At 30.8% G+C, this 27,500-nt stretch overlaps 1 protein-coding gene across 7 annotated transcripts in view; it reads right to left on the bottom strand.

Moving 5' to 3' along the window:
- The window catches only part of LOC124423000 (alkaline phosphatase-like), a 134,769-nt gene that overhangs the window by 7,213 nt on the left and 100,056 nt on the right, over window positions 1–27,500 (bottom strand). For 6 of the 7 annotated variants that reach the window (XR_006941990.1, XM_046960203.1, XM_046960206.1 and 3 more), the window contains exons 9-10: window positions 12,364–12,485; window positions 1–4,282 (exon numbers count right to left, since the gene is read on the bottom strand). The exon at window positions 1–4,282 is cut by the window's left edge. Coding sequence is in view for 6 of the 7 variants with exons in the window: in XM_046960203.1 (XP_046816159.1) it covers window positions 3,854–4,282; window positions 12,364–12,485 (551 nt within the window). In the remaining variant the exon portion in view is untranslated. The remainder of the gene's footprint in view (window positions 4,283–12,363; window positions 12,486–27,500) is intronic. The other variant, XM_046960207.1, reaches the window with a different exon arrangement.

A 27,500-nucleotide genomic window follows, 5' to 3' on the forward strand; every position in this document is an offset into this window, starting at 1 on the left:
AACCGCTCCCGAGTGACGTAAAATAATTGGAAATTGAAACAGTGAATAAAAGAAGTTAAGTGCGACGTATATACATAAGTACATACATACATACATACATACAGTCGAGTGTGTATAAGACACATCAAAATATGTAGAGAATGTGAGAAAATACGTATGTTCTCGTTAAAGTAAGTAGTCAAGTATTTTCTTTTCTTCTTTTCTCTCTCTCTCTCTCCCTCTCTCTCTCTCTCTCTCTCTCTCTCTCTCTCTTTTTCTCTCTCTCTTTCTTCTTTTTTTAGTGTTTTCAGTTTTTTTTTTTCTACGTTCTTTCTTTCCTTTTTTTTTTTAAGTTTTTTTCCATTGTTCACCGTACCTGAAGTTCTCCGCATAACAATCGTGACGACCGCGACAAAGGGACACCCCTATTTCCGGAATTCTTTTTAGCGAACATGTCCGAATAATCTTATTTCGCAACAACAAATAACAAGGACGCTTTACTTCGGACTAGACCAGACCTTCCATTTCTATTTAGTTCTGTCTACAATTTTTAACATTAGTCAGTATTTTTCTTTCATTTCTATCCTCCTCTGTCCGAGACTGTTTCTTTTATTTTTCTTTCCTTCTTACTTTCTTTCTTTCTTTCTTTTTTTTTTTTTGTTTTTCTTTATTTTTTTATTTTAAAATTCAAACAACGAATTTACTAAAATTACTAAAATTTAGATAACAATCAAAATATTCACGGATAATGACAGATTAAAATGGACTTTTTTATTTTTTTGATTAATTTGGTAAGCAGATTAAAAGTCTCTCTTTTTCTCTTTCTTTCTTTCTCTCTCTCTTTCTCTCTCTCTATCTTTTTCTTTCTTTCCGATTATCGTGAACTTAACTCGTCATTTATAGCTAATCCCAGTTAAAAGATCGACCATTTAAAACTCATTTAACTTTGGCCGACAATTTCTACGCAATATTTAGAGAATAATCGCGTATTTTAACGTTTATAATGATGGCGGAGGCTTTGCCATGAGCCATGAGTTAGAGAGAAAAGAAAAAGAGAAAGTAGAAGAAGAAGAAGAAAAAGAAGAAGAAGAAGAAGAAGAAGAGGAGGAGGAAGAGGAAAAGTGAAGAAAAATGGGAAAAAAAGAAGGAAATTTTGAAAGAAATTTTGTTAGAAATTTGTTTAAGGGCCGAAAGGAAACCTATCTCCTTCTTCTTCTTCTTCTTTTTTCTTATATTTTTCCTTATTTTTTATTCCCTGCAATTTCCCATCCGCCATACCGGTTATTATATAAATTATTCGGCAAAGATCGCGCGAAATCCAACATTCTATCGAAAATTTCCCCAACTCTTCTTTCCATTAACCCCCACCCCCTCCCCCCTTCCCCACTTGCCCTTATTTCTGTTGGATCCGTGCCTCGAAATTTGTGTTTCCACACACGGATCAGATAAGACAGAGAAGCATCGTGGCAGATTCTACGCGTTATCGGCTTTTTGGTATCTCACATCTAATGCATTTTGAATTTTTAAGCATAAACATGGCCCATTGGGATCACGAGTATCGTTTCTACATGATCGAATCTCATATGGGATAAACCTTCGATTCTTATTCCCTCAAGATAATACTTCTCCATCTTGATATTTCCCATCTCTTTTTCTATCACTTTTCTAACTTCTCTTGGCGAGCATGCATATATTGCTATTGAAGTAAACAAACGTTCGAGTTACGTCATTATTACATATATTCCTTTTACGCAAAAAAAAAAAAAAAAAAAAAACAAATAATAATAAATAAAGAAATAAATTTCTTTGTAATACGCTTATCAATGTAACCACATTTGTTATTTATTATGTTGTTAAAGATAAAATGATAATACGTCGAATATATATATATATATATATATATATACATATTTAAAATATATAAATAAATAAAAAATAAATAAATAAATTTTTTTGTAATATGTTTATCAATTAAAGAATATAATAGCTGAAAAAATCAAAGGAAGAAGGATAATTCTTTGAGAGTATATATATATATATTAGTGTATCATATATGTGTAATATATATATATAGACACATGTGTATCATAACTTTCGAGTTTATGCTAATGAGGTAACTCGATTCGACGATGCATGTATCGTAACATCAACAAATGTTGGAAGAAAATGAGTAGGAAATCTTTGGGATCGTTAATAATGATTCAGTTTATGCTTACGACGAGCTTTGGATGCTCATAAATTTGATTTCGAGTATCGACAATGCGGCTTTTAGCTAAACGCCATGAATCCAAGAGATTCGTTCTCCGTTATTTGCCAGTTACTTTTTACATCAATCTCCTTTTTCTTCTTCTTCTTTGTTTTTCTTCTTCTTCTTCTTCTTCTTCTTATTCGACCCTGTTTTCGATATTTTGTTTCTTTACGTTTCTTTTTTTTTTCATCTATACATCGATTACAACTTATTCTTAGCCTTTACACTGTACTTACTCTCCGTACGTTCTCGTTGTCCTTCGAATTTAAAAGATACACGAAATCACGAAGATCTATACGTAGATTCGTGATTATTGACTGTTTGCTAACTCTGAACAGATCTCTCGAAATCGTTATTGATTTTTTATTTTTTCGTTTCTTTTCTTTTCTACTTTTTTTTTTCCTTTTTCTTTTTCTTTTTCTTGTACCACACACAAGATTATTAAAATTTGACAAAAATTCATCTTAACCCTTTAATGCACGATTTATTTTTATAGAGATTTTTATTGATCAAATTATTATTTCAGCTATCGAGTAAACGTGATAATGAATATAATTGAGATATTACATTGTCGTTATTTATTTTTGTAAAATTTAATTAAAAAAAAAGAAAAAAAACAAAAGAAAAACAAAAAAAAATCAAAAAAGAAAAAAAAAGAAAAAAGATAAAATTGCAATGCATAGATACGTTACATGGCCCATTAAGTTCTATTAAATATTAATATGTTGTCATTCTGTAATCTTATGCATTTAAGGGTTAACAATACTTTGCACATGATCACTCGATTTATAAAAATCTATCCAGAGCTGATCGCAATACATAGATATTTCAATTACATTCCACTTTTAACGAGCAAACGTTCGCAAAACAATCCAAATCCCTTTTCCTTACCTATCTATCTATCTATTATTATTATTATTATTATTATTATTATTATTATTATTATTATTATTATTATTATTATTATTATTATTATTATTATTGTTATTGTTATTATTATTATTATTATTATACACAAAATGTTCTCATCCTTAACGAGGAGAGAGATAATTAACTCTATTAAATAAAATTTCTCTAACGAAACCTTGAAATTTACATCAGCGTCTTCGTTTTCCCCATGATCGAGCGGTCCTTCCACCGAAGAAAATGAACACCGTAAGGTAAGAACCGGAGACGAAGTTCGATGAACTCGATATAATTATTTATCAGTTTTCTCCCTTCTCTGTGGCTTTCACCCCTCTTGAAGAGTCACGCTCTCGTGGTCAGTAGGTAGTAGTAGTAGTGTCTCTTGGAATGGGCACGATCAAAGGAGATTATACGCAGGCTAGATCGAGGCTGCTCTTGTTCGTCCAACGGGACATGAAAGCCTGTTAGGGTTAAAAGAGAGCCAGGAGGCAAGTAGGCGGACAGAGAGGCAAGCAGGAAAGTAGGTAGGTAGGTAGGTAGTTAGGTAGGTAGGTAGGCAGGGAGGCAGGCAGGCAAGCAGGCAGGTAGTCAGGGTGATGGTAATGGTGGTGGTAATGGTAATGGTGTTGGTGATGGTGATGATGATGGTGGTGGTAATAATGATAATGTTGATGGTGGTGGTAGTAGAAGGGTATAAAGCGAATAGCGGCAGAAGCCAGGCTAGTCGATGGAAAGGGGTAGGTGGAAAACTTGTTGGAGGCTCGCAACGAGGCAGGGTAAGAGGAGTGCAAAGAGAAGATCGTCGAGGGGTTGTCGGGGTTTGCTAGGTGGTTGGGAAGCGACGGATTTCGTGCTAGGATTTCGTGCCTGATCGTTCATCACGTCGCTCGATATCGCTGCACTGTTCGGTTCCGCCGAAGGACAGCTTATCGGTGCGTTCATCGTGTCGTTGCTACCGATGCTACTACTACTATCGTCTCGTGAGCAACGACTCGCCTGATGGCCTAAGCAGGCAGCGTACGAGATCGCATGTGGTATGTAACTTTGGTCGATGCTACCGGAGAAGAGAATGCTGGCTAGTGGACCAATTGCAAACACTGGGACGTCTTCGCCGCCGTGTGTAGCCCAGGCACGTGGAACCCCTGCTGTCTGGAAAAAAAAAGAACACACGCACCACACACAAATTTCTCTCTTAAAATTGACATTTTTAATTAAGAACGTCGATGATTCGACATTATCCGGTTATTAAAAGAAAAAGAAAAAGAAAAAGAAAAACAAAAAAAAAAGAAGGAAAGAAAACGGAAAAAAAGTAAGAAAGAAATGAAGTGATTATAACGGGGAAATACTTTTTTTCATGTCTTAAGCGTCGACTATCTTCCTTTTTTTTCTTTTTTTTTCTTTCATCAGTGCCACTTACTTACGTAGATCCGTTCTTGAGTAAAATTGTGTAAAAACGCAAAAAATAATCATCAATGATAATAATTAATAAAAATATAAATTAATTGAAAAAAAAATTATATATTTTATTTATGTATATTGTATATATGTATATTTTTTTTATATAATATTTGTCATATATTTTATTTTATTTATTATAAATTATATATGTTATTCAATTCGAGTTTGCGCAAATGAGGAGTTTATAAGAAAAAATGAATCCTATTTAATAAAAATTTTACTCCGATGAGTGAACATAATAATAATTTACTTTCCAAATTCCATCGAGAGTTTATTTGATTATATTTGAGATATTTTATCGCGTTAATAAAACTAAACGAAATAACGTTTTCATAAATCATGACGTTGAAATATGCATATATCATATATATCATATATATATATATATATATATATATATATATATATATATATATATATACTGAAAAAAAATAGGAAAAAAGATATAAATAAATAAATAAATATGTCCATGAAATATAATATTTGTTCTTTATATACAGTAGACTGTATAGTTATGTCGTGTTTGTTCGTTGATTATAATCTATAGTTAATTTGGCATGATAAAATCATTATCGTGACAATAATTTATAGATCTTTAGCCTGCCAACTGATCTATTGCAGCTGTTAAATTATGATCCTTCTAGTGAAATTATTAGATTAAAATTCTTTGAATGCAACCAATCAATTATACCATCAATCGTCAAGTTGCCACCATTATAATTCAGTGAAATTGGATAAAATGCTTGAAAGATCTTTTCTGTGCCAAAAGATCGAATGGGTAAAACTTTGCTAAGATATATATATCTCTCTCTCTCTTTCTCTCCCTCTCTCTCTTTTTCATTTTATCTCCGTTTGTTCTTTCTCAACGTTGCGTTGCAAGAGACGAAGAAAAAGAAGAAACGACGTGGCTTTATTTCAAGTGGAGCTTTTCAAGCCCGAAGAAAATTCTAGATTGTGTTCTTAACGCACGAAACGTAGCCATTTTTATCGAACTTAAATCTCGAATATGTAGATAAATCTTTTATCGAATTCGAATTTATATTGGCAGTACGAACACCAGCTGTGAATTAACTGATAACTTTTCAAAGAAATCGAATTCTTATCATTTATTACGTATGCAAGTATTACAAATTTAAATATAATACATCTGATTATTATACCGACATAAGTATCTTTCTCGTCGGATATTATATAAAGAAATAGATAAAAACAAAAAATGAATTAAAAGAAAAAAAAAAAACAAATTGGAATGAACAATAAGTATTCTCAATAAAGATGATAATATCAAGATACTAGTTTTTAATTTATAATTTCAAGAATTATTAACGTATTACTAAAACACCCTATATAAAAATACACTATATAAATTGTAACCTGTGCATTATATTTCTGACAGTTGAATATATTACATCCTGCACTATAGAAAATACTCTTCCATAGATAACACTTCAACATAATACCCTTTTGAAAGGATAATTTAAATGATATACAGAATCTATACAAAAGCAGCTATTAGTCCATCTAATGCACACCAAAACTATATATATATACACACATATATACATAAATACATATATATATATATATACATATATATGTAATAATTAGTAAATTTTGTCTCTTATGTCACTAATTATTCACATAAATTGTTGATGATATATCATTATTAATATAAAAGCCTTAATATGCTTCTTTGTAATTTTGGAAAAACTTTTACTATTTTTTTTTTTTTCTTTTCAGATTAAATTTTATATAATTGCTCTTTACTATTCGAGAAAAAGTTTAGGGTACTTAACTTGCGGAAATATTAATTATAGAACAAGCTTCTAACAGACCTTTAAACGAATAAAAGAGAGAGAGAGAGAGAAAGGAAATTGTAAAGTTGGTAATACTAGAACTTCATCGATTGAGTGTTCTGTGTTCCACTTTCTGTGTTCTATGTTCTATATTCTGTATTCTATATTCTATGTTCTGTGTTCTGTGTTCTGTGTTGTGTGTTGGTGTTTAGCGTTGTTTTTTTATATGAACATAGTAAGCAATAGTAACGTGATTTTTATGGATTTGTTGGCCCTGGTTCGAAATTCGATCGCGAAAAAAATTTTATTTCGTGAATTCCAACGTTTCTTGATCTTTTGATGCATGGATGGATGGTAATCTCATAAATAAATAATTTTTGTATTTTAATTCACAATAAAATTCCGTGATCCAGAATCGAATTCAAATCCGTTGAAACGTTATATACGATTTGAATTAGTGCGAATGTTCGATATGTTGCTTCGAAAAAGAAAAGAAAAAAAAAAAAAAAAAAGAAAAAGAGAAAGGAAAAAAACGTACAAATATGATTCTTTTGTTTCAAATCTTATTCGTCCGTCATGATTCAAGGGATAAATTATATCTATTTTGATAAATAATAGAAATTAACAAAAAAAAATAAAAAAAAAGAAAAAGGAAAAAAAATAAAATATAAAAAAAAAAGAAAAATATATCATAATGACGTTTAATTTTACAATGGATAGGAACAAAATAAAGAAGCAAAAAAAGATACGTTTCGAGAAATATTCATGTGTACTGATTAACGATAAGTTTTTTTATTTGAAAATATTTTCATTCTCGTCAACGATAATTATAATCATTAATATAATTATACTCTATGACAAATTGATAATATACACGTTAAAACAGCAAAATTTAAACATAATGTTATCGTTTTATTATATTATTACTAATATTTCATTAACAGAAATAATTTGTAATAATTTATAATAACTGTGTAATAATTTCTATGACTTCTTAATAAATTGATTATATAATTATAAAAGCTTTATAACGTATGCCATGCAAAGGATTAATTAGTATATGTATTTCAAAGAGACTTGACTGTTGAAACGCCTTAAGGGAATATAATTCGATTAAATGTTTATTCATTTGTTGAAATGATTGTTGAAATCTCTTATTTACATTTAGTGCTTTTAACTTTAAAATATTACTCTCGTTTCGTACGCTTTTGGAATTAATGCATTATAATCACGTACATATCCGTATTATGTGGAAAAAAAAGAAGTAGGTTAAAAAAAAAAAGAAGAAGAAAAAAAAGAAAAAGAACAAAAAGAAAAAAAAAAAGAAAAAATAATGAAGGGTAAAAATGTCTCTTAATCCAATTATATGTTTAAGTGATATTTCAAATTGTAGAAAAGTATTTTTGACAATCGAATTTCTTTCACGAATCTTTTATGTAATAAATCTCTTTTACGTAAAAAAAAAAATGTCGTATTGAAAGCCATGACGAATTATAAGTCGAAATTATAACTTTAAAGAAATCTACGATATTCGATTTAGAATGCTTATTTATTATACTGATCTTAATCATTTTTTTAGATCACGTTCGTTCAATGAATTAATGAAAAAAAAACGTTGTGAACGATAAGCGTTTCTAAATCGTTAATTGAATCGATAATTTTTATATATATAAAAACGAATAAAATATTTTCTAAATTATATCAAATTCAATTTATAATCACAAAATGTCAATATATGAGATATTAAATTCGTTTCTATATTATAATGGGTGTTTATTCTCTTACAGTATCTCTTCGTTTATGAAAATTTAAAGCTGATGAGAGAAAAAAAGAAAGAAAAAAAAAATTAGTGAAAAAGAGAAAAAGAGATAAAGAGAGAAAGAGAGAGAGAGAGAGAGAGAGACACTGGTTGCATCGGACGATCCAATGTATTTAAAAAAAAAAAAACCTTATAGCCATATTTATACGACGTACTTGTATAAATCATCGCGATGGCCACTCTAACCAATGTATTTACTCTTCCATTTAATCCTTTTTTTTTTTTATCATCGATAAACTCAATGCTAATATATCACGCGTCGTTCAAGAATACACTGGCGACCATTTTGAAACGAAGTTATGAAAAATATTACTTGTTAAAATATTATTATTAACGATGCTTGTCGACCGCCTAACGATAGATATCACTTCATACTTCCTTGTATAATATTCGTTGGAAGAGTTATTTATCGACGAAAAAAAAAAAAAAAGGATTATTAAAAATTCCCCATCAATGACAAAATGTCCGTGCAAGCTTATAAAAGGAAACAGAAGAAAAATTATATAGACCTGATAAACTTTCTTATTATAAATTGCAATAAATTGCAATCGACAAATCATGAAATTATCGAATAATTTACGAAACAAATATCTTCTTGCATTAGACGTATAATAATTTTTTACAATAATTATTATCGCGTCAGTATTGTCAGGAAAATTTGCTGTCGTTTCGAAAACTTTTTTCTTTTTTTTTTTTTTTTTGAAATAACTAATCGTTCGTTATATCATAATTTTTTAATGAATTATTTACGATATAAAATGTTTCCTTATTGAATCTTCTTCATTTGTTCTATAAAAAAAAAAAAAAAAAGGATCGAGAAATGATAAACGATTAATTATATTATCAATAAAATAATTAATCTTAAGGATAAATTATTATACAATTGAGAAGAATTAAAAAAATCTTTTAATCGTTAACAATTGATTAAACAAAATACAATGGAGAATCTAGTTCCAATACGTACGAATACCATTTTATTACTTTAATTTATTATTATTAAAAAAAAAAAAAAAAATGTATTACACTCCAACTAAAGTACAGATATCCTATCACAGTCGCGTATATTAAAATGCCATTTGAAGAGAGAACTCAGTCGATTTTTAAATATTAACGAATGCCATTTGGTTGGCTAGCTGGCTTATTAGTCGATCACAATGTTCATCGACTTGGTTGGTTGGTTGGTTGGCTGGCGCTTGGTTGGCATAATGCCGACTTTGATTTAATCGATTTTATGTATATCTTTAATGGCTCTAATATGTATTTTAATATTTTACATTTTCGAAACTTTCTCTTGTCACAATTTTAACTTTTTCATTAATATATCTATAATTTATCCCATTGTGGACAAAAATAAAAACGTTTGGATGGAGAATAGAAAATAAAAGAGAGACGGAGAGAGAGCGAGAGAGAGAGAGAGAGAGAGAGAGAGAGAGAGAGAGAGAAAGAAAGAAAGAGAGAGACGAATACACGAACAGAGATACACATACATACACATACTTACGTATACACAGGTATATCACATATGTATGTACGAGACGAGAGATAAACTTATCATAGATAAAAAAGTAAATGGAATCATAGTTTAGACGAGCGTGTACGCTTTTTCTGTTCTTACTTTGTGTATATTTAGAATTTCATCGGATATCTCGTATTTTCTGTCTACGATTGTACGATACGTTAAACTCGCGATTGCTTTATGACTTGTCCGTTGAGATAAAGAGAAACACAAATGTTTCTTCATACATTTCTCGATTTGAGCTCAATAAAAAAGCAGTTTATTCTCTCTCATTCATTCACATTGTCAATTCTTTCTCTTTTTATCTCTCTCTCTCTCTCTCTCTTTTTCTTTCCCTTTCTCTCTCTTTCTCTTTCTTTCCTTATAATTCCTTTTTCTATGCGGAAAGTTATTAATCGCCGATATACAGATACATATATAAAAACTTCTATCATTCGATCATTTTTATATTCGTCATTCTTCTTTCGTATTTTGTCCTTTTATCCCTTTTTTAATACCCTTTCTTCCCTATTTCTTATATTATTCATAAATTATTTATTTTCATTAAATAACGCAAGTAATCATTCAGATTTCAATGCAAAACACGAAAAAGAACGAAAGACAGTTTTGATGATAACTTTTTAAATGAGATACGACGAAATAAAATAAAACATTTTTCGTAAATGAAAACATTGTCCTGTCCGATGATTGAATTCGAAAAATTTTTTTTTTTAATTACATCTCATTTTTCATTTAATTGTATGATCAGTTACGCGTATCATAAGGAGTCACGATTTTATAGAAGGGAATATTTCAAAGAGAAATGAAATAATTACTTTTCTACATTTTAATTTATAGTAATAATTTTTCTAAGAAAATATGAATGAAAATAATGTACTTTTGTACATTGAACAGTTTTAATTTATCATACTACATACATATATTTTATTTCTATAAGAGCCATAAGCGAGTGGCTCGCGAATTATCTCTTTTATATCTCGTACGTTTATTAAAATGTAAATAAATTATGATTAATAGTAGGTACTGTTCGAAGTTGAAAAGAAATGTCTCGTGAAAGGAATATGATACTAATTGATTAGAATTAAAAGATAGTCCTTTATATTACATGCATTATTGGCTCTATTTGTATTATTTGCGAAGAATGTCATACATATTAATTAAATCGAATGTTTTTATGGTGATTTAAAAACAATGATTTAAATAATCTATATGATTGAATATCAAGAACGATTGAGATAGAGCAAATAATGAATTGAGTATCAAATCATTCAAAGTAATCGAAGTAATCTCAAATCACAGAGAGTTAGCAACTATAATCTTATTTCCGTTTCTTTGTTCTCTTTACAAATTCTAAATACGAGAATTTTACTACTATGTCAGAGGGTATCGTAAAAGTCGAATAGTAGAAATTATAGGGGAGGGTTATCAAAGGTGCCCATGAGATGGGTTTAAAGAATACTACTCTTGTTCCTTGTACGGTTCGTCCTACAGGACTTCTTTATAGCTCTGAACATACTCGATACTCTTCGATGTTTCTTTCTAATCTTTTCTTTTTAATCTTTTCTTCCTTCCTTCCTTCCTTTCTTTCTTTTTTCTTTTTTTTTTTTCTTTTTGTTTCTTTTTTCCCTCTTTCTTTCAGAAATAAACGAGACGACTTCCCTTCGATTATTCGAGATCGTCCTTTGCGATTCGATTTTCACGTATCAGGGACCGAACGTGGGTAACGTGGAGAGAAAAAAGAAAAAAGAAAAAAGAAAAAAAAATGAAAAAAGACAAGAGAAAACGGGCCGTCGGTGACAATGGGTAACCGGCATTGAGAATGCGCTTTTGGCGCCTTTTCGTGAGTGCGCTCTGCTCTCTCTACCTTTTTTTTCCTTTCTCTCTCTCTCTCTCTCTCTCCACTTTCTTTTTATTCCTTCCTTTTTTTCCTTTTTTCCTTCTTTTTCTTTTTCTTCCCAGCGTAGTTCTTTGAAAGGTAAGTTCGCAGAATCCCTTGTCGGTGCTCGGAAAATCGACGGAACAAGGGAATAACGTAAAATGAGAAAAATGAGAAAAATGAGTAGAATGAGAAAAATGATAAGGAAAAAAGGAATAAATAGAAAAAGGAAATAGAAGTGGATCAAAAACGATCGACTAATTATTGTACGAGATAATTTATTTCGATTGAAACGTAAAGTAAAAAGTGAAAGAGGCGATAGGAATCGTAGATATAATCAAGTTTATCTTTGACCATTGGGAGTTACAATATTGAAACAAATATTTGAAAATTCGATGAGAGCAAAAAAAAAAAAATTCCCCCATATCGTTTCACGATCTATTCAATATTTTTATAATCACTCGTTTCAGTTCTTTATGGATTTTTTTTCTTTTTCGTTTTTTTTTTTTTTAATCATTTTACCGTCTCGTCGCGTTATATAAAAGGATTTCATCGAATGAATATTTCTCTCGATCGACCTATATTTTATGACCTCTTCTTTTTCCCCTTCCCTTCCTCCCCACAGCTCTCCTTTTTTTACTTTCTTTTTTATTTTTTATATTTTTTTCTTTTCTTTTTTTTTTTTCTTTTTTCTTTTTAATATTCCATCATTTGTTATGGATTCGACAGAATGATAATAAACTATGCTTCGGGATGACTTTTTACCTGTATGGAATCCTTGCTGGCGTCACGTAAAATATTCCGTGGATGCGTGTATCCGGGACCATTGCTGTAAAGCAGCGTCGTGTAGGGTTGTCCATCAACATCCGACACCTTGCTGTCAGAGCCTGAAGGAAAAAAAACGATGGTGCCATCTATCAATGGGATTAGATCGATAGGCATCTCATAAATAAAAGCAAAACGTCGCCGTCGTCATCGTCGTCGTAGTCGTTGTCGTTGTCGTCGTCGTCGTCGTCGTCGTCGTCGTCGTAGTCGTCGTTTTCCTCAACGACGATTAAAAAACAGGCTTTTACCAAAGTCCAACCTTTTCTATCCTATAGCCAGACATTCTACATATAAAAGAGGTTGATTAACGTTAGATAACTTTGCCTCTAAATATATTACACCGCCATTAATTATACTCGATCGACAAGCTTAAACGTTTATCCTACAATCGTTCCCTTCGAACGTTCAATATTGTTTCCTTTTACAATTTTCTACTATTTTATATTATTTTCTTTTATTATGCAATATCGATATATTTTCCACAACGGCTTCAATTTTTATCTCGACTCACGTTGTCGCATTAAATTTTTAATAAGAATGTGAGATGATTACCTTTGCTATCTCATGGCAAAGCGAGAAAAGTGATTAATTTTTATGAGATTTCTAGAAATTTCTCTCGTTCGAATGTTCTTGGGAATTCGTGAGGTATATTGCGAGTAATATTAATCGTATATTTGAAATAATATACGGCGACTGGTGGTTTGTCAGGTTATGAAAAATTTTAATTTACGAACATTTCGATAACGGCATCATTAAAAATAAATACATCTGATCGGACGATTAAAAAAATTGAGAAGTTTGTTGCGCACGATCCAAGAAAATCTTTATAATAACAATATAATGTCAAATGAATATCCATCGATGTTAAAAAGTTTAATTGTTAATTAGTTTTTTAAAATGATTTATAAATACCACTATTATTTACTAAATCATTATACTATATGCCTGTATTTATATATATATATATATATATATATATATATATATATATATATATATATAATCGATAGGTCGTAATTTTTATCACAGATGTTATTTATCGTTTCAGAAAACTTTATTGACGAATATCGCCTAATGATAGGCAACACCGTTATACAGACGTGTATTAACTTGAGTAATAACGTTGATGCAGGAGCTTAAAAAAGTTTTTTTTTTCAAATAGACACTTTTTAAATTAATGAATTTAATTAATTGATCAATAATTTATATATTTTACCACTTGTTGTCAATATTTACTGATATAAATAGCGCGTATCGATATCGACATCCACGTCAAATCAAATTGGGGAATAATTTTTTAAAGTTTCCCCTTTTCCATTTGAAAATAACGGAGAAAGTATAGAGAGAAAGGACGGTTGGACAGGAGGAAAGATAGAAGAGGCATAAAGAGAAAAAAGTGATTCAGAATGCGAGGAAGAAAAAGGCGGCGAAAGTACCGTGAAAGAGAGACCGAGAAAAAGAGAAGAGAGAGAGAGAGAGAGAGAGAGAGAAATAAAGAGAAAGACAGAGAAGAGAATACTATATCTCGAGGACATGCCCGTCGGTGTGCATGTTTTATTCAAAAGCTTTCTTCCTTCGCAAGCACCTTCAAAAATAGACCACCACCAGTCTCTAGCCGTCCGTCGTTTAACAATGTATAATTTAGCCGTTTATTGGACGGGCAAATAAGTTCGACGTTTTAAGGTTTTCCATTTCGAAATTATTTTCAAGCAGATAAAAAATATCGCTCGTGTAAGAAAATATTTTTATTTTCTTTTCTTCTTTTTTAATCCTTTATTTCCTTTTTCTCTTTTTTTTTTCTTTTTTTTTCCTTTTTTTTTTTTTAATTACTTTTTGTTCTCTCTTTATTTCTCTCTCTCTCTCTCTCTCTCTCTCTCTTTCTCTGTCCACTTCTTTTTCCTTTTTATTTCTTTCTTCCCAATGAAAAATGATATTCCTCCCTCTCTCCAATTTGCAAGAGTTCTCTAACATCGATATACTTTCTGATGAATTTCTCCGTGAGAGAAATGAGAGAGAGAGAGAGAGAGAGAGAGAGAGAGAGAGAGAGAGAGAATGACAAATCGACCCGACAAGGAATAATGAATATTAACTAATAAGAGGATGGAATATTATAGCGAACTAGAAAAAAAAGGAAGAACGAAAAAAATAACAAAGTAAAGAAAAAAAATATAAAGCAGAAACGTTCTAGGCGAGCCGTTTTGTTTATGATATTGCTATGAGCTCGTCATACATCATGGTCTTTTTAAGTTAACCGCCGGTGCGCATGCTATTTTCCAGCCCTTCCGTGCCCCCCCCCCCCCTTCCTCCCGCCTTCTCTTCCCATCTGCACGGCTTCGTACCATTCTCCCATCGTGTTCCTCGTAATGCAATCTTCTCATAGGAATGGACGTTTGCGAGCACGTCTCGCGATATATTACGTTCATTTTTCGTAATGACTATGCCCTGTAGATTGGTCGGTGCAGTGGATATATCGTTTGAGCGATTGAAAATTATTCCTGAACGGACAAATTATTCTTTCGAAAACAATGATAACAATGAAACAAACAAATATAAAGGAAGAGATGTCAAAATAGTATTACAAATCTAAAAATAATTGAATAAAAGGTACGTAAAGTTGGATAAAATACAAAGACGTAAAAAGATAAAGAGATAAAGAGAGGATGAGAGTGAGAGAGAGAGAGAGAGAGAGAGAGAGAGAGAGAAAGAGTAAGATAGAAATATCCGTGATTTAACAAAATTAGTTTTCTCGTAATGAAAGGCCACTTCGAGTGGAAAAGATAACGATTTGTTCGATGAAAAGTAAATTGCTTCATTAATTAAATCAATTGGATAATTAATTATTATAATATACATATATATATATATATATATGTATGTATATTATTATTATTATTATTATTATTAAATATAAATAAATAAAAGTTATTGAAATGAAGTGGAAAAGTAAAAATGAAATGCGAATGAAAAATTTGAAATAAATAAGTATGAAGCTTTTCAATGATTTATAAATTTATTATGCAATTATCAAAGAAAACAAAAAGATAGAGAGATAGAGAGATAGAGAGAGAGAGAGAGAGAGAGAGAGAGAGAGAGAGAGAGAGAGGGAGAGGGAGATAGAGAGAGAGGGACGAACTGAAATGCATTACCTGCATGGTTATACTTACTTTGAAGAGTGGCTATGACGAAATATAGAGAAAAAAGATAGATAGATAGAGAGAGAGAGAGAGAGAGAGAGAGAGAGAGAGAGAGGTAGCGAACACGTAACTTTTGAAGTAATGTTCGTCGAAATGAATTCCATGAAGCTTTTTGAAGATGACCGTACAACTTTGAAATCTCATCTCGTTGAACGAAACTTCCGGACGAGTTGTCCTCTTTAAAAAGTCTTTTATTCGGGAAGAATCTTTCACCGAATGCTAAAGATTCTTTTTGAAACTGGTGCACGCGATATACATATGTACGTATGTATGTATACCATGTATATATGTATGTATATATATGTATGTATGTATGTATGTATGTATGAAGGTACAGTTTAAACGCGAGTACTTGAGAAACGTTCTTCTTTACTCTTCTCGCTTCGTTTTGGTTTGCTCTCTTTCGACCCTGACAATTAATTGGGCCACTTGACAGGATAACGAACTATAACCCCTTCCTCTCCTCCTCCTTCTTTTCTCTCCTTTTTTCCTTCGTTTTACTTATATATATATTTTTTCTTTTTCTTTTTTTTTCGTGTCTTTTTTTCGTCTATTTCTCTCTCTCTCTCTCTCTCTCTCTCTCTCTCTCTCTCTCTTTCTCTCTTCTATTTTTTCTTTTTTTTTTCTCTTTTTTTTCCCTCCCGTCGACTTCCTTTCAGAGGGGTAATAGCTCGAGTCACGTTCCGACATTTCTTCCTGAGGTTAAATTTCTTCTCGTCGGAACGCAAATAAATTCAATGTTATTTTATTGGTATTCAGCGTTACGCTGTATAAAACAGTGGATTACGCAAAATATTCGCACGTCTCTTAAAACCGTATTGTACTTTTTTTTTTTTAATTTTTATTTGCCTTTTTCTCGCCTTTCTTTTCTTTTCTTTTCTATTTTCGTTTTTTTTCTCCTTTCTTTTTTTTCTTTTTTTTTTTTTAACAGCAACTAAAATACTTTTAATTTTTTAGTGATATTTAAAAATAAAAGTATGTAAAAGTATTGTAAAATAATAAACAAAGAAGAAAAAAAGGAAAAAAAAAGTGAAATAAGAAAATCGATGCATATGAATTTGTATCAAGAACTTACTAAATAAAGGAATATTATTATATATTCATTTTGTACATCCGTTTATCTTATTGATTTTATCAGTCAATCGTAGAACGAGTTACTCGTTTGAATATTTACAAAATGATTACTCTTACGTCAATTATATATTATAAAACACCATGTCTTTGAACAAATATAACTTTTGATAGGATTAATCGATACGAATAAATAATATTGACAGAATAAGAGAATAAATAATATTGACAGTATATTGACAGAAAAGAGAAAAGAAAAGAAAAGAAAAGATAAAATATATACTTTTCCTTCAAATTTCAAGTATATATATGTATATACATTTTTTTTTTACGAATATTTCAAAGGCACACTATTCAAACAAACATTCTTCCTAGGTATACTTTCTAAAGCAGACTAATTAATTTATCAAAATTAATTTCCATCGAAGAGAAGAAAAAAAAAAGAATAGAAAAAAAGAAAAGAAAGAAAATCAAATTCCTTCGTTCGACATTGACAAATATTTTCTTTAATATCGATGAGTATTCGAATATTTCAATGAATCATTTCTGTATGCAGTTTAAAGCTTTCGTGATTCGAGTATTAATGATCTTCGAATTCTTGAGAATGAGCTTTCGTGATCTTATATCAAAACGCATTTGGGTTAATGGTTTTAGTTCAAGCATGCAAACTAAAGAGATATCGAGGTTGAAGTTTTTCGTGAATCAGTTGGCACGATAAAATAAGTAAGAACAAACGGGATAGAAGACGAGGCTCCATTTGTGACCTGTCAAGGGTTTGTGTCTTGACGGCCATAACCCTTCCTCTCTCCACTCCTCCCCCTTCCCCGTCCTCCCTTCCCCTATAGATGATTTATAAACGAGTTCAGACTTCGTCTTTGGCTTTCTAACACTATGCATGAAGGCGAGTCACGGTATTCCAAGAAGTTCCGTGGCATTCAAAGAATGTCCTTCGTCCATGCCCCCCGCTCCTCCTCTTTCCTAACCCTATATTTCACTCCTCATCCTCCTTTCTCTTCGTATCGAAGTCTTCCGTGATAAAGTCACGGATAATAGGACGCGTTGTTCGAGAGCATTACCTATCTCGGGAGCATGTCTATACGTCAAAAAATTGGCTCGATAAATTTTGTCCCAGAAATTCTTGTCATACCTTTATCCAATTCAACTACTCTTACATACTCTTAGGTAAATCCCCTTTTGAGGATAGATAGAATTTTTATTTCTTATATCATTGAAATTTTATCGATTTTATTTGAAAAATTATAACAATTAGCCTCGCCGTCTAATCTCTTTCTGATTAGAATGAGAATATGAAATGAAATGATCGTTAATTTCTAAACGTCGTTATGTATTTAATATATATATATACATATATATATATATATATATATATATATATGTGTGTGTGTGTGTGTGTGTGTGTGTGTGTGTATGATGACGTAACAAAATTCATTACTTAGCTATGTTATAAAGTCAATTTTTTTAATGTGTGATAAAAAACTATATCTCTTATTCTTCCTAACATAATTAATGCGTTTAATGGAAGGAAATATTTTATATACGTTTCTTAGAAAATTATATGATTATCGAATATTATTCTGTTATAAATAAATTGAGAAATATTTAATTTCGATAGGAAAAAAAGAGACGAAAGAAAAGAATGGACGATGATTAATGGAATTAATTGAACATCGTTATTTTTAATTGAAATATTGTAGTTTCTTCTTTTTCTTTTTTTTTCTTTTTCCTTCGTTTTCTTCCTTAACCATTAGCAATAATTTTGATCCACGTTATTAAATCGCTCATCTTTGCTTTTCGATTTTTTGGCAAACGTTAAGTGTTCCCTTTCTAGCATTGTGCAGAGTGCCTGACTGAAATGCGTTTATCGTGGGTTCCATCAATTCGGAAAGTTCGCGAATACGCCGGCACTTTGCCGACATTCGCCTTGGTAATAAACATGCCAGCATGCCACGGCATGTTTATGACGCTAAATCTCTCACTCTCTCTCTCTCTCTCTCTCTCTCTCTCTCTCTCCACGTCTTTTATCTCGTTTTACGACGTTCTCGTCACGAATATATAAATTAGTATATTGCGATTTCGAGTTCACAAAAACAGTTGTGTCACGTTCGAGGATAAGAAACTTTTAAAATTTATTTTGAAGGTAAGATAATTAATTGTTTTTCGATACTTTGAGAAAGCAAAATTGATTAGCTAACTAACTTCGAAAGCAATTATGTTATCTTTCTTTACCAACGAATTAAAGAAGAAACCATCAAAGATTTGGCTCTCTCTCTTACTCTCCCTCTCTCTTTCTCTCTCTTTCTCTCTCTCTCTCTCTCTTTCTCTCTTCATGAAGTCTAAGATCGAAGAGATTGCTCGTGTCTTCTGAGATGCCCCACGAGAGATCACGAGGTCATTCGGGAACTCTCACTTGAGTAATATAAACATTATAACCTTCGAAGGACGAACTCTCGGAGTTTGTGTACACATCGAAGACTCTCGAAAATAGTGATCTCGAAATTTCAGCCACGTTCTAGTTTTAATGAATTCAGGTTTCTTCTTTTTTCTTCTTTTTTTTTTTTCTTTCTTTTTTTCCCGCCTTCTCTTTTATTTCCCATTTCTTTTTTCCCTTCTTTCTTCTTTTTTCTTTTTCGTTTTCCTTTGTTTCTTCTTTTTTTCTGGTTTTTTTTTTGTTTTTCTTTTTTCTATTTCCATATATAAAAATTTATTTGAAATAATCTTTAAGGGGAAAAAAAGGTTAGCAGACAAAATATTTTTATCCTTTCCCCTGTAGAACTAAAGAATGCAAAGAAAATATTATGAATTTATTCGATAAACAATTTCTATGGAGAACGTTCGCTAGACAGATATTTTAATCTTATATACATACATTCATATATATATATATATATACATATATACATACGTACGTACATGCATACGTTTTGTATTATCTTTTGTAAAAAAGATTATTCAGAAACGCAGGAAATGTTTGCGCGGTATATTTCGATATAAACGGAAGAAAAGTAAAAAAAAAAAAAAAATAAGAAGCAGGGAAAGAATTTCTCGCAGTTGCACGGTTAATCCGGCAGACTGCTTTTGATTTTTTTATTTTTTTATTCTTTACTTTCTTCTTCATATTCTCTTTTTTTTTTCTTTTTTGTTCTTATCCAAGCATTTTAAATCGAAGAAAATGATTCGCAAAAAGAGATGAGAGAAGTTGAAAGGTGAGGAGGGTTTAAGTCTGACGAGGGTTGAATCTACCCTTCTATTTCCTTCCTTCCTTCCTTCCTTCCTTCCTTCCTTCCTTCCGTTCTTCCTTCCTTCCTCTCCCTTTCCCTTTTTCAGTCGCAACTATAAACGATATGAACTGGTTGCTTTTTCAAAGGAGAGACCCTCTGAGAAAATCCCGAGCGTGGCGGCTGCGTCTCAAAAAGTTTCAAAGTCCGAAAGAACTCGCGTTTATTCCTCGCTTCGAATTACACCGGCTACTTCTGCACTTTCAAGCGTGGCCTGTGTCATACTTTATCCCATCCAACCTCTCTTTACGTCTTCACAACCCTACTCTACCCTATTATAGCCTATCCAATCCCAACCACCCTTACTCGAATCAAGCCCAACCACGATCCTTCCTCCTTTTTCTTTCCTTTTCTTTTGTGGTACCAATTCACCAAAAAGGTGCTTCGACTCGTCGCTTCGCGTCATTGCTTCTTCTAACATTACGATTCAAATCTTTTCTTATATCTCTTTCTATATATCTAAGTATTATCTCTATACATAGTCTTTATGTATTATATATTATATATACTATAGTCTATACGGATGAAGATTTTAATTCGATCATTTTGAAAAGTTAATCCTCAAAAAGTGTCAGTAAATTTTTTCTTCGTTCGTTTATTATATTTTTAATAATTATAACAGATAGAGCGTTTTCTAATGAACGATAAATTTTTCAATGATATTTTTTTTTAAATATTTCAAATTTACTTAGTCGTTTAGTAAAATAATAATTATCATACCTGTCGCCTATAGTACGTTCTCTTTGTTAAAAATATGTAAAATATTTCAAGATAATTTATCTAATAGTAATATGTAGAAAAAGAACGTTCTACAATTTGTTTTACCGGAAATATGAATGCAACATTTTATTTAGAATATGAATTTTTATTTCTTCCTCTTTAATATCATTTCAGTCACTAAATGTTTTAACACACACGTTCAGAGGGAGAGAGAAAAAAAGAAAGAAAGAAAAAGAGAAAGAGAGAGAGAGAAAATAAAAAAAAATTTGATTTTCGTGACGAGTAAAACTCTCGTCACAAAATTAATCGAACCTTTTAAGGACACCCTATATGGTGAAATAAAGTAAACGGATCTGTAATTCCGACAATGGCTTTCTCTTTCGTATTTCCTCGTATTAGATTATTCTTCTTTAACATCGAAATGGCTCTTAAATAATGAAGGTTTGCTTTTTGTCAGAAACATTATTTGACGTCAATTGAAAAAAAAAGGTAATAGTTACCACAGTTTCCCAAGTGACCGCCATTCTTCTTTATTAGACATCATGATCGATTCGTTCGGACCATTATTATTCGTTAATGAATGGAACAGACGATATCCTATCGAATCTACATTTCGAATCTACAATTCGAATCTACAATTCGAATTTGTATTTTTTACGATCAGTTAATTTGTTGATCACTGAAGCGAATTTGTAGGAATCGATAAATTTATATCATAATAAATTTATATTAATATTATAATATTTGTAGGAATCGATAAATATATAACATAACGTTCCGATAATGGTAAATTTTTGTCTTTTTTTTTTTTTTTTTTTTTTTTTTTTAATATATTCATTTAAAAAATAAAAGAATGATTGATGACAGAAATAACAATATAAACATATAAAAAAAAAAAATGAATATATATATATATATATATATATATATATATAATATGATGATCATTTAAAATCGTATATACTTTAATAAAAAACGAAATCTTACTGGATGATTAAAACTCATAGATATATAATTCAATTACGTTTAAATAAAAAAAGTTTTTAAATATGTTGAGTTTATCGTTATTTTTTTGTATACTATATCAAGCTGAATTATATATGTACATATATATATTACATAAAAGAAAAAAGGAAGACATAATATGTCGAATGGGAAAATGAATGAAAATATATTTTAATCGCTATTTTATATCTCGGTTAATAATCTAAACGTTTGAGAAATAAAATTAGCAAAGTCAATAGCTATTATTCGTAGTAAATATTTTTAATGTATCTTAAATAAATACGTATTAAAAGCCAATAGAGAAATAGTAATATGCAATGGTTATTTTTACGATATCTAGAAAAAAAATGAAGAAAGAAAAAAAGATAAGAGAGAAAAAGAAAGAGAGAGAGAGAGTTAAAGTAATATTTAAGTTTCATTTGTTCTCTTTGTACATATGTATATAAACACACCAAAAAAAAGCGTTAAATGTTTCGCTATTCTTTGTTCAAAGGCTATACAGAAGAATCTATGTTATTTCCACGTCTATCTCATAGACATAAAAAGTATAGTAGTATATATATATATATATATATATATATATATATATATATATATAAATATGTGCGCGTGTTTCCTGAGTAGTTGCTACGTTCCGCATAATTCAAAAACTTTTCTAAAGTTCCAGTAACTTGCCTGTTTGGTAAGTTATTCGAATGACGAGTTACCACTTGAAGAAAACGAGTATGTATGTATGTATGTATATATATATATATATATATATATATATATATATATATATATATATAAGTAAGAGTGTAAGAGTATAAGAGAAAGACAAGCTTCTACGAGACTTCTTGTCGCCTATAAAATCTACCATAGCGACGATACTTTCTTCGAATTTATAAAACTGCGAGAAAGATTCTGATCGAATTTTTATATTTCGATAAAAAAGAAAGATAAAGGAAAAAAAAAAGGAACAGAAAAGAAAAGAAAGAAAAAGAAAAATGATTTGCTCGTTCCCATCGAATTTAAGAATTTAAGAATTGTCTTAGATTTCCATTAACTTTCTTTTGAAACGGCCTCGTTTTTCTGAGAAGGGTAGAGAGGAGTCCAATGGAAGTCTTAACTCCGGTTGGAAGCTTAAGTTTCAAGCTTAAGCTTAAGCCGAATGCCAACGTAGCTTAGCTCGGAGACAGGGTTAAGAAGAGCATATAAACCTAGCCATAAATTCGACGATAGAGAACATTTAAAGGTATGTGTATGTATATATATGTGTGTGGGTATGTGTATGTGTGTGTGTGTGTGTGTAGAAACGCGTTATGTTCCTTTGACGCTGGTCGATCAAACTCAGAGAGAAATCTATAGGATAGATAGATAAAGGAGAAAGAGAAAGGAGAAAGATAAGAGAGGAAGAGAGAGAGAAAGAGAGAGAGAGATAGAGAGAGAAAGATAGATAGATAGAGAGAGAGAGAGAGAAATAAAGGTAATTTATTTCAATGGTTTAGTTTTTATGTTATGGGAAAGAGATAAAAATAATTAAAATAATTACATACGTAATAAAAAAAATCAATCCAAGTAATAAAAATCGTATAAATGTTAAACAAATAAAAACTAAAATTACTATTATAGTAATAGAATTTTATTGGTATCTTGTAATAATAAAATATAGTTAGAAAAGAAAAATTAATAATAAATAATGGTAGTAAGAAATACGCTAAGATATTAGTATATATATAATATACATACATGATATATATATATATATATATATATATATATATATATATGTAATGATAGCATAGATAAAATTAGTTTAATATAAATTATGATATAAAATATGAGATATAAATAATATTAATTAAAATTAAAATGCTTAGATATAATTAGATCTAGAGAAAAAAAAAAATATATTTCTCTATATACTTATATATGCATATATAAAGGTGTAAATATGTATGTATATACGTATAGTTAATATATATCTCATATTTTTCACGTTCAAACATGTTTACTTTCTTTGACGATTTTATTCGACTAAGTTAACCTGAATACTTCGTTTTTCCTTTTCTTATTCAAGAAAATATGAAAATTTCTTATCAAACGAGATATATCTCATCGAACCCTTAAAAGTAAACCCTTTAAAAGAAAATTTACTCTTGAAACTGTAGAAAGCTACCAAAGAATGACCCACTTTAATCTGTAAATGGTTATAACGTGGAAAATGCGTTGGAGTAAAAAAAAAGAAAAGGGACTAATACGTGTGTCATGCATCTGTATGTGTGCGCGTGTACGTGTCCGCGCCCACGCATGTATGTATGTATGTATGTGTATCTATATATGTATAAAAATTAAAGGAGGTCGAGCGGGAAAATATAGTCGAAAAATCGATTGCTTTTCAAGTATACTTCTATTCTCTTTTCTTCTTCCCTGCAATTAAATGCGTTCTCTCTTCGTTATCACCATTTCCTGATTAAAATCGGAGAACTATAACGCTTCGATCTACCATCTATTAATCTTTTGTGCAATGAGTTTTCCTAATGCCAGCTAGTCGAATGGAATGAATTATTTTACATTCTAATTATTGATATCACTTTCGATATCATTATTTACAATAACTTTTCTTTCCCGTTAATAATAATAAACACATTAAAATACAATGACCAGTGAGAGTAAATTAATTGGAATGTTACATTGGTAGAAGATTGAAACTATACATTTAAGTACATACGTATTACAACAGATCAACTAAGTTACGTATGACGAAAATGTGCATTGGCGCTGTTCAAAGGGTTAATTTCTAACATTTCATACGTCAAAGACGTTCCTAATCAAGCCCAATAAATTCTCAACCATTCTCATGGCACCAATTACAATGGCCCTCCAATTCGTACCATGATTGCACATATTATATGTATATATATATATATATATATATACACACATACACATACACAGACAGACAGACAGATAGACAGACAGACAGATAGACAGACAGACAGACAGACAGACAGACAGACAGATCGATAGACAGACCGACAGACATATATATATATATATATATATATATATATATATATATATATATACATGTATATACACATATATACATATACATGTTCAATAGTTTCGTATGTGTACACCTTACATTGAATGCATCGCTTTATATACTACACTGGCAACCAATCGATCTTGCTAATTCACCTCATCCGCCATTGTTCCAGATAGATCACCGTATAGGAGAACGTCGAGTGAAATGAACTCTTCGAACGGAAAATATTCGACGAAATTTCAATCCTCGCGATTGCGAAAAGGGAACCGGATTTATCTCGGCCGATTGCTCGAAATTGAAATGGTTTTTGAACTTTGTTATAATAATCGTAGAAAATAAAAGTTAGAAACTTTGCAAACGTATCATCTTTATGGCAAGGAGGAAGGACAAGAATTGATTAATGCAGGCGGATAGGCTCGAAGTTATATAAATTTATATATATATATATATATATATATATATATATATATATATATATGTATATATATACATATGTATCTCGATACATAATGATCTCGAGATTAATTTCTTAAGATTATTGCGGAAGTATAAAAAGAAAATTATCTTCGATGTTATGTAAGCTTGGAATACGAATTGTCCATAATCATCCTGCAAGGAGCTCGTATTTTTCACGGTTTTAACGTCATTATGTAAATGATCGAACGAAATGACCCATGACATATCGATACTATATCCAAATGGTAGCTACGTTTGCCAAGGAAAAGGATGAAATGAAAAATAATCGTAAAACTCTAGGTTGTGCTGAATGGGTCGCTCTCTGAGCACGATTATGTGGGAACGCGTTCGCCTAAAACCGGGTCGAGTAATACGTGATTCTTTTGATTAGAGAAAAAGAGAGAGAGAGAGAGAGAGAGAGAGAGAGAGAGAGAGAGAGAGAGAGAGAGAGAGAGAGATATAATTTATTTCCAAGAGTTTCAAGCCGCAGTACGGAAATGAGGCAGAAAAATTAAAGAGAAAATAAAAATAAAAATAAATATAAAATACAAAGGTAGTAGTACTATTATAGTATAATAGTTAGATTGTCCAAAAAGTTTCTTTTACTATCTGCACGTTGTTCCTTTAGCTGACAGTATTTAAAAACGAAAGAAACTTTTGGGAAAATTTAATATGATAATACAATTATCATATTATATTGATTAGTAATAAAATATTAGAATATATTATAATATTAGAAATAATAAAGAAATATTAGAAAGAGAGAGAAAGATAGATAGAGAGAGAGAGAGAGAGAGAGAGAGAGAGATTCGTGACGTACGCGAATAGGGAAATAGGGGAAACAATTTGTTTTGACATCAATGTCCTTTATTAACTTGCACGAATATAATGCGATTTTAATTAATTTAAGTAGATATTTAAGTAGATATAAGTCACGTTATCTTCTATCTACCTCTCTTTGTCACTCTTTCTCTCTTCTCTCTCTCTCTCTCTCTCTCTCTCTCTCTCTCTCTCCCTCTGTCTCTCTCTTTTAGAAAGAGATTCAAGATATGATTCATGCTCGATCGAGCGGCATTCGACACGAAGCAAGTGGAGCGCGTGCGTTGAATCGTCAATTAAAAATATTTAATTTACGTGCCGGCCGGTTCGTTCCATCGATATCTATGTGTATCTACCGAGGTAAATCGGTGTTCTGTAAATGCAATTAAATCCTTAACGAATATGGCTTGCGTTCGCGCGATAAAATGAATCTACGTACCTACCAGGTTATAGGTACGTGCGAAGCTCGTAAAACTTTATGCATGTAATTTGCGACAAATAAATTATGATTGTCGTAGCGGCTTTAATTGCTTCATTCGATGCCTCGGAAGGGCTTTCCGCTACTGTTGTTAAGGAAGGAGGAGAAAGAGAAGAAGAAAGAGGAGGAGAAAGATGAGAAAGAGGTGCAGGAGGAGGAATAGGAGGAGGAGGAGGAAGAGAGAGAAAAATAGGGAAAGGGAAAGAATAATTCGACTTTAATAAACGCTTGGAAAATACGAGCTCTCGCATCGGCGATGACTGCAATATTTTCTATTATTCTTTTTTCTTTCTCTTTTTTCTTTTTTTTTTCCTCTCATTTCTTTCTTCCTCCTTTCAGTCTCGCTCCTCCAATTTATCTTTAGTTTTTTAATGCGATAGTACATCTCGACCGTCTACCAATATAAGTGTTACGCAAAAAATCGCGAGAAGAAATCTCGCGATTTCTTCATCGATTTATTTTCAATGCCTTGTCCTTCTTCTTTTTCTTTTCTGCTTTTTTTTGTTTTTTTTTCTTTCCCTCTTTCTTTCTTCAATCCCTACCATACCTTTTCTTTTTCGTTTCTTCTCTTTTCTTTTGCAATTTTTCCAAACAAGATTTGTCCATTAAATGAGATCCACGAGCAACGGGTCATCGCACTCGAGCGAACGCAAACATGTCGCAAGTGATTCCCTTCGGGATTGAATTCTGAAAAATTCGCGAGTTCACGAAGGAGAATAAGGAATAGAGGGAGGAAAACAAAAAGAGAACATAGAAAATGGAAAGAGAAGAAAAAAAAATCCGTCGAAATTTCATAATCGACTTGATACCGAACTCGTAATGAAATTTATTAATACGAAAATACGATATATATTTTCTTTACGAGTGATACATTAAAAATACAATGATATATATTTATTTCAACGAAGTTGGTGGAAGGCACGTAGCTACGTTGATTAAAGTAAAAAAGAAAAAAGGAGGAAAATACAATAAAATAAAATGAGATGAAATTAAATAAAGTAAAAAAG

This window comes from Vespa crabro, chromosome 3 (genome assembly GCF_910589235.1).
Source record: "Vespa crabro chromosome 3, iyVesCrab1.2, whole genome shotgun sequence".
Classification (NCBI taxonomy): domain Eukaryota; kingdom Metazoa; phylum Arthropoda; class Insecta; order Hymenoptera; family Vespidae; genus Vespa; species Vespa crabro.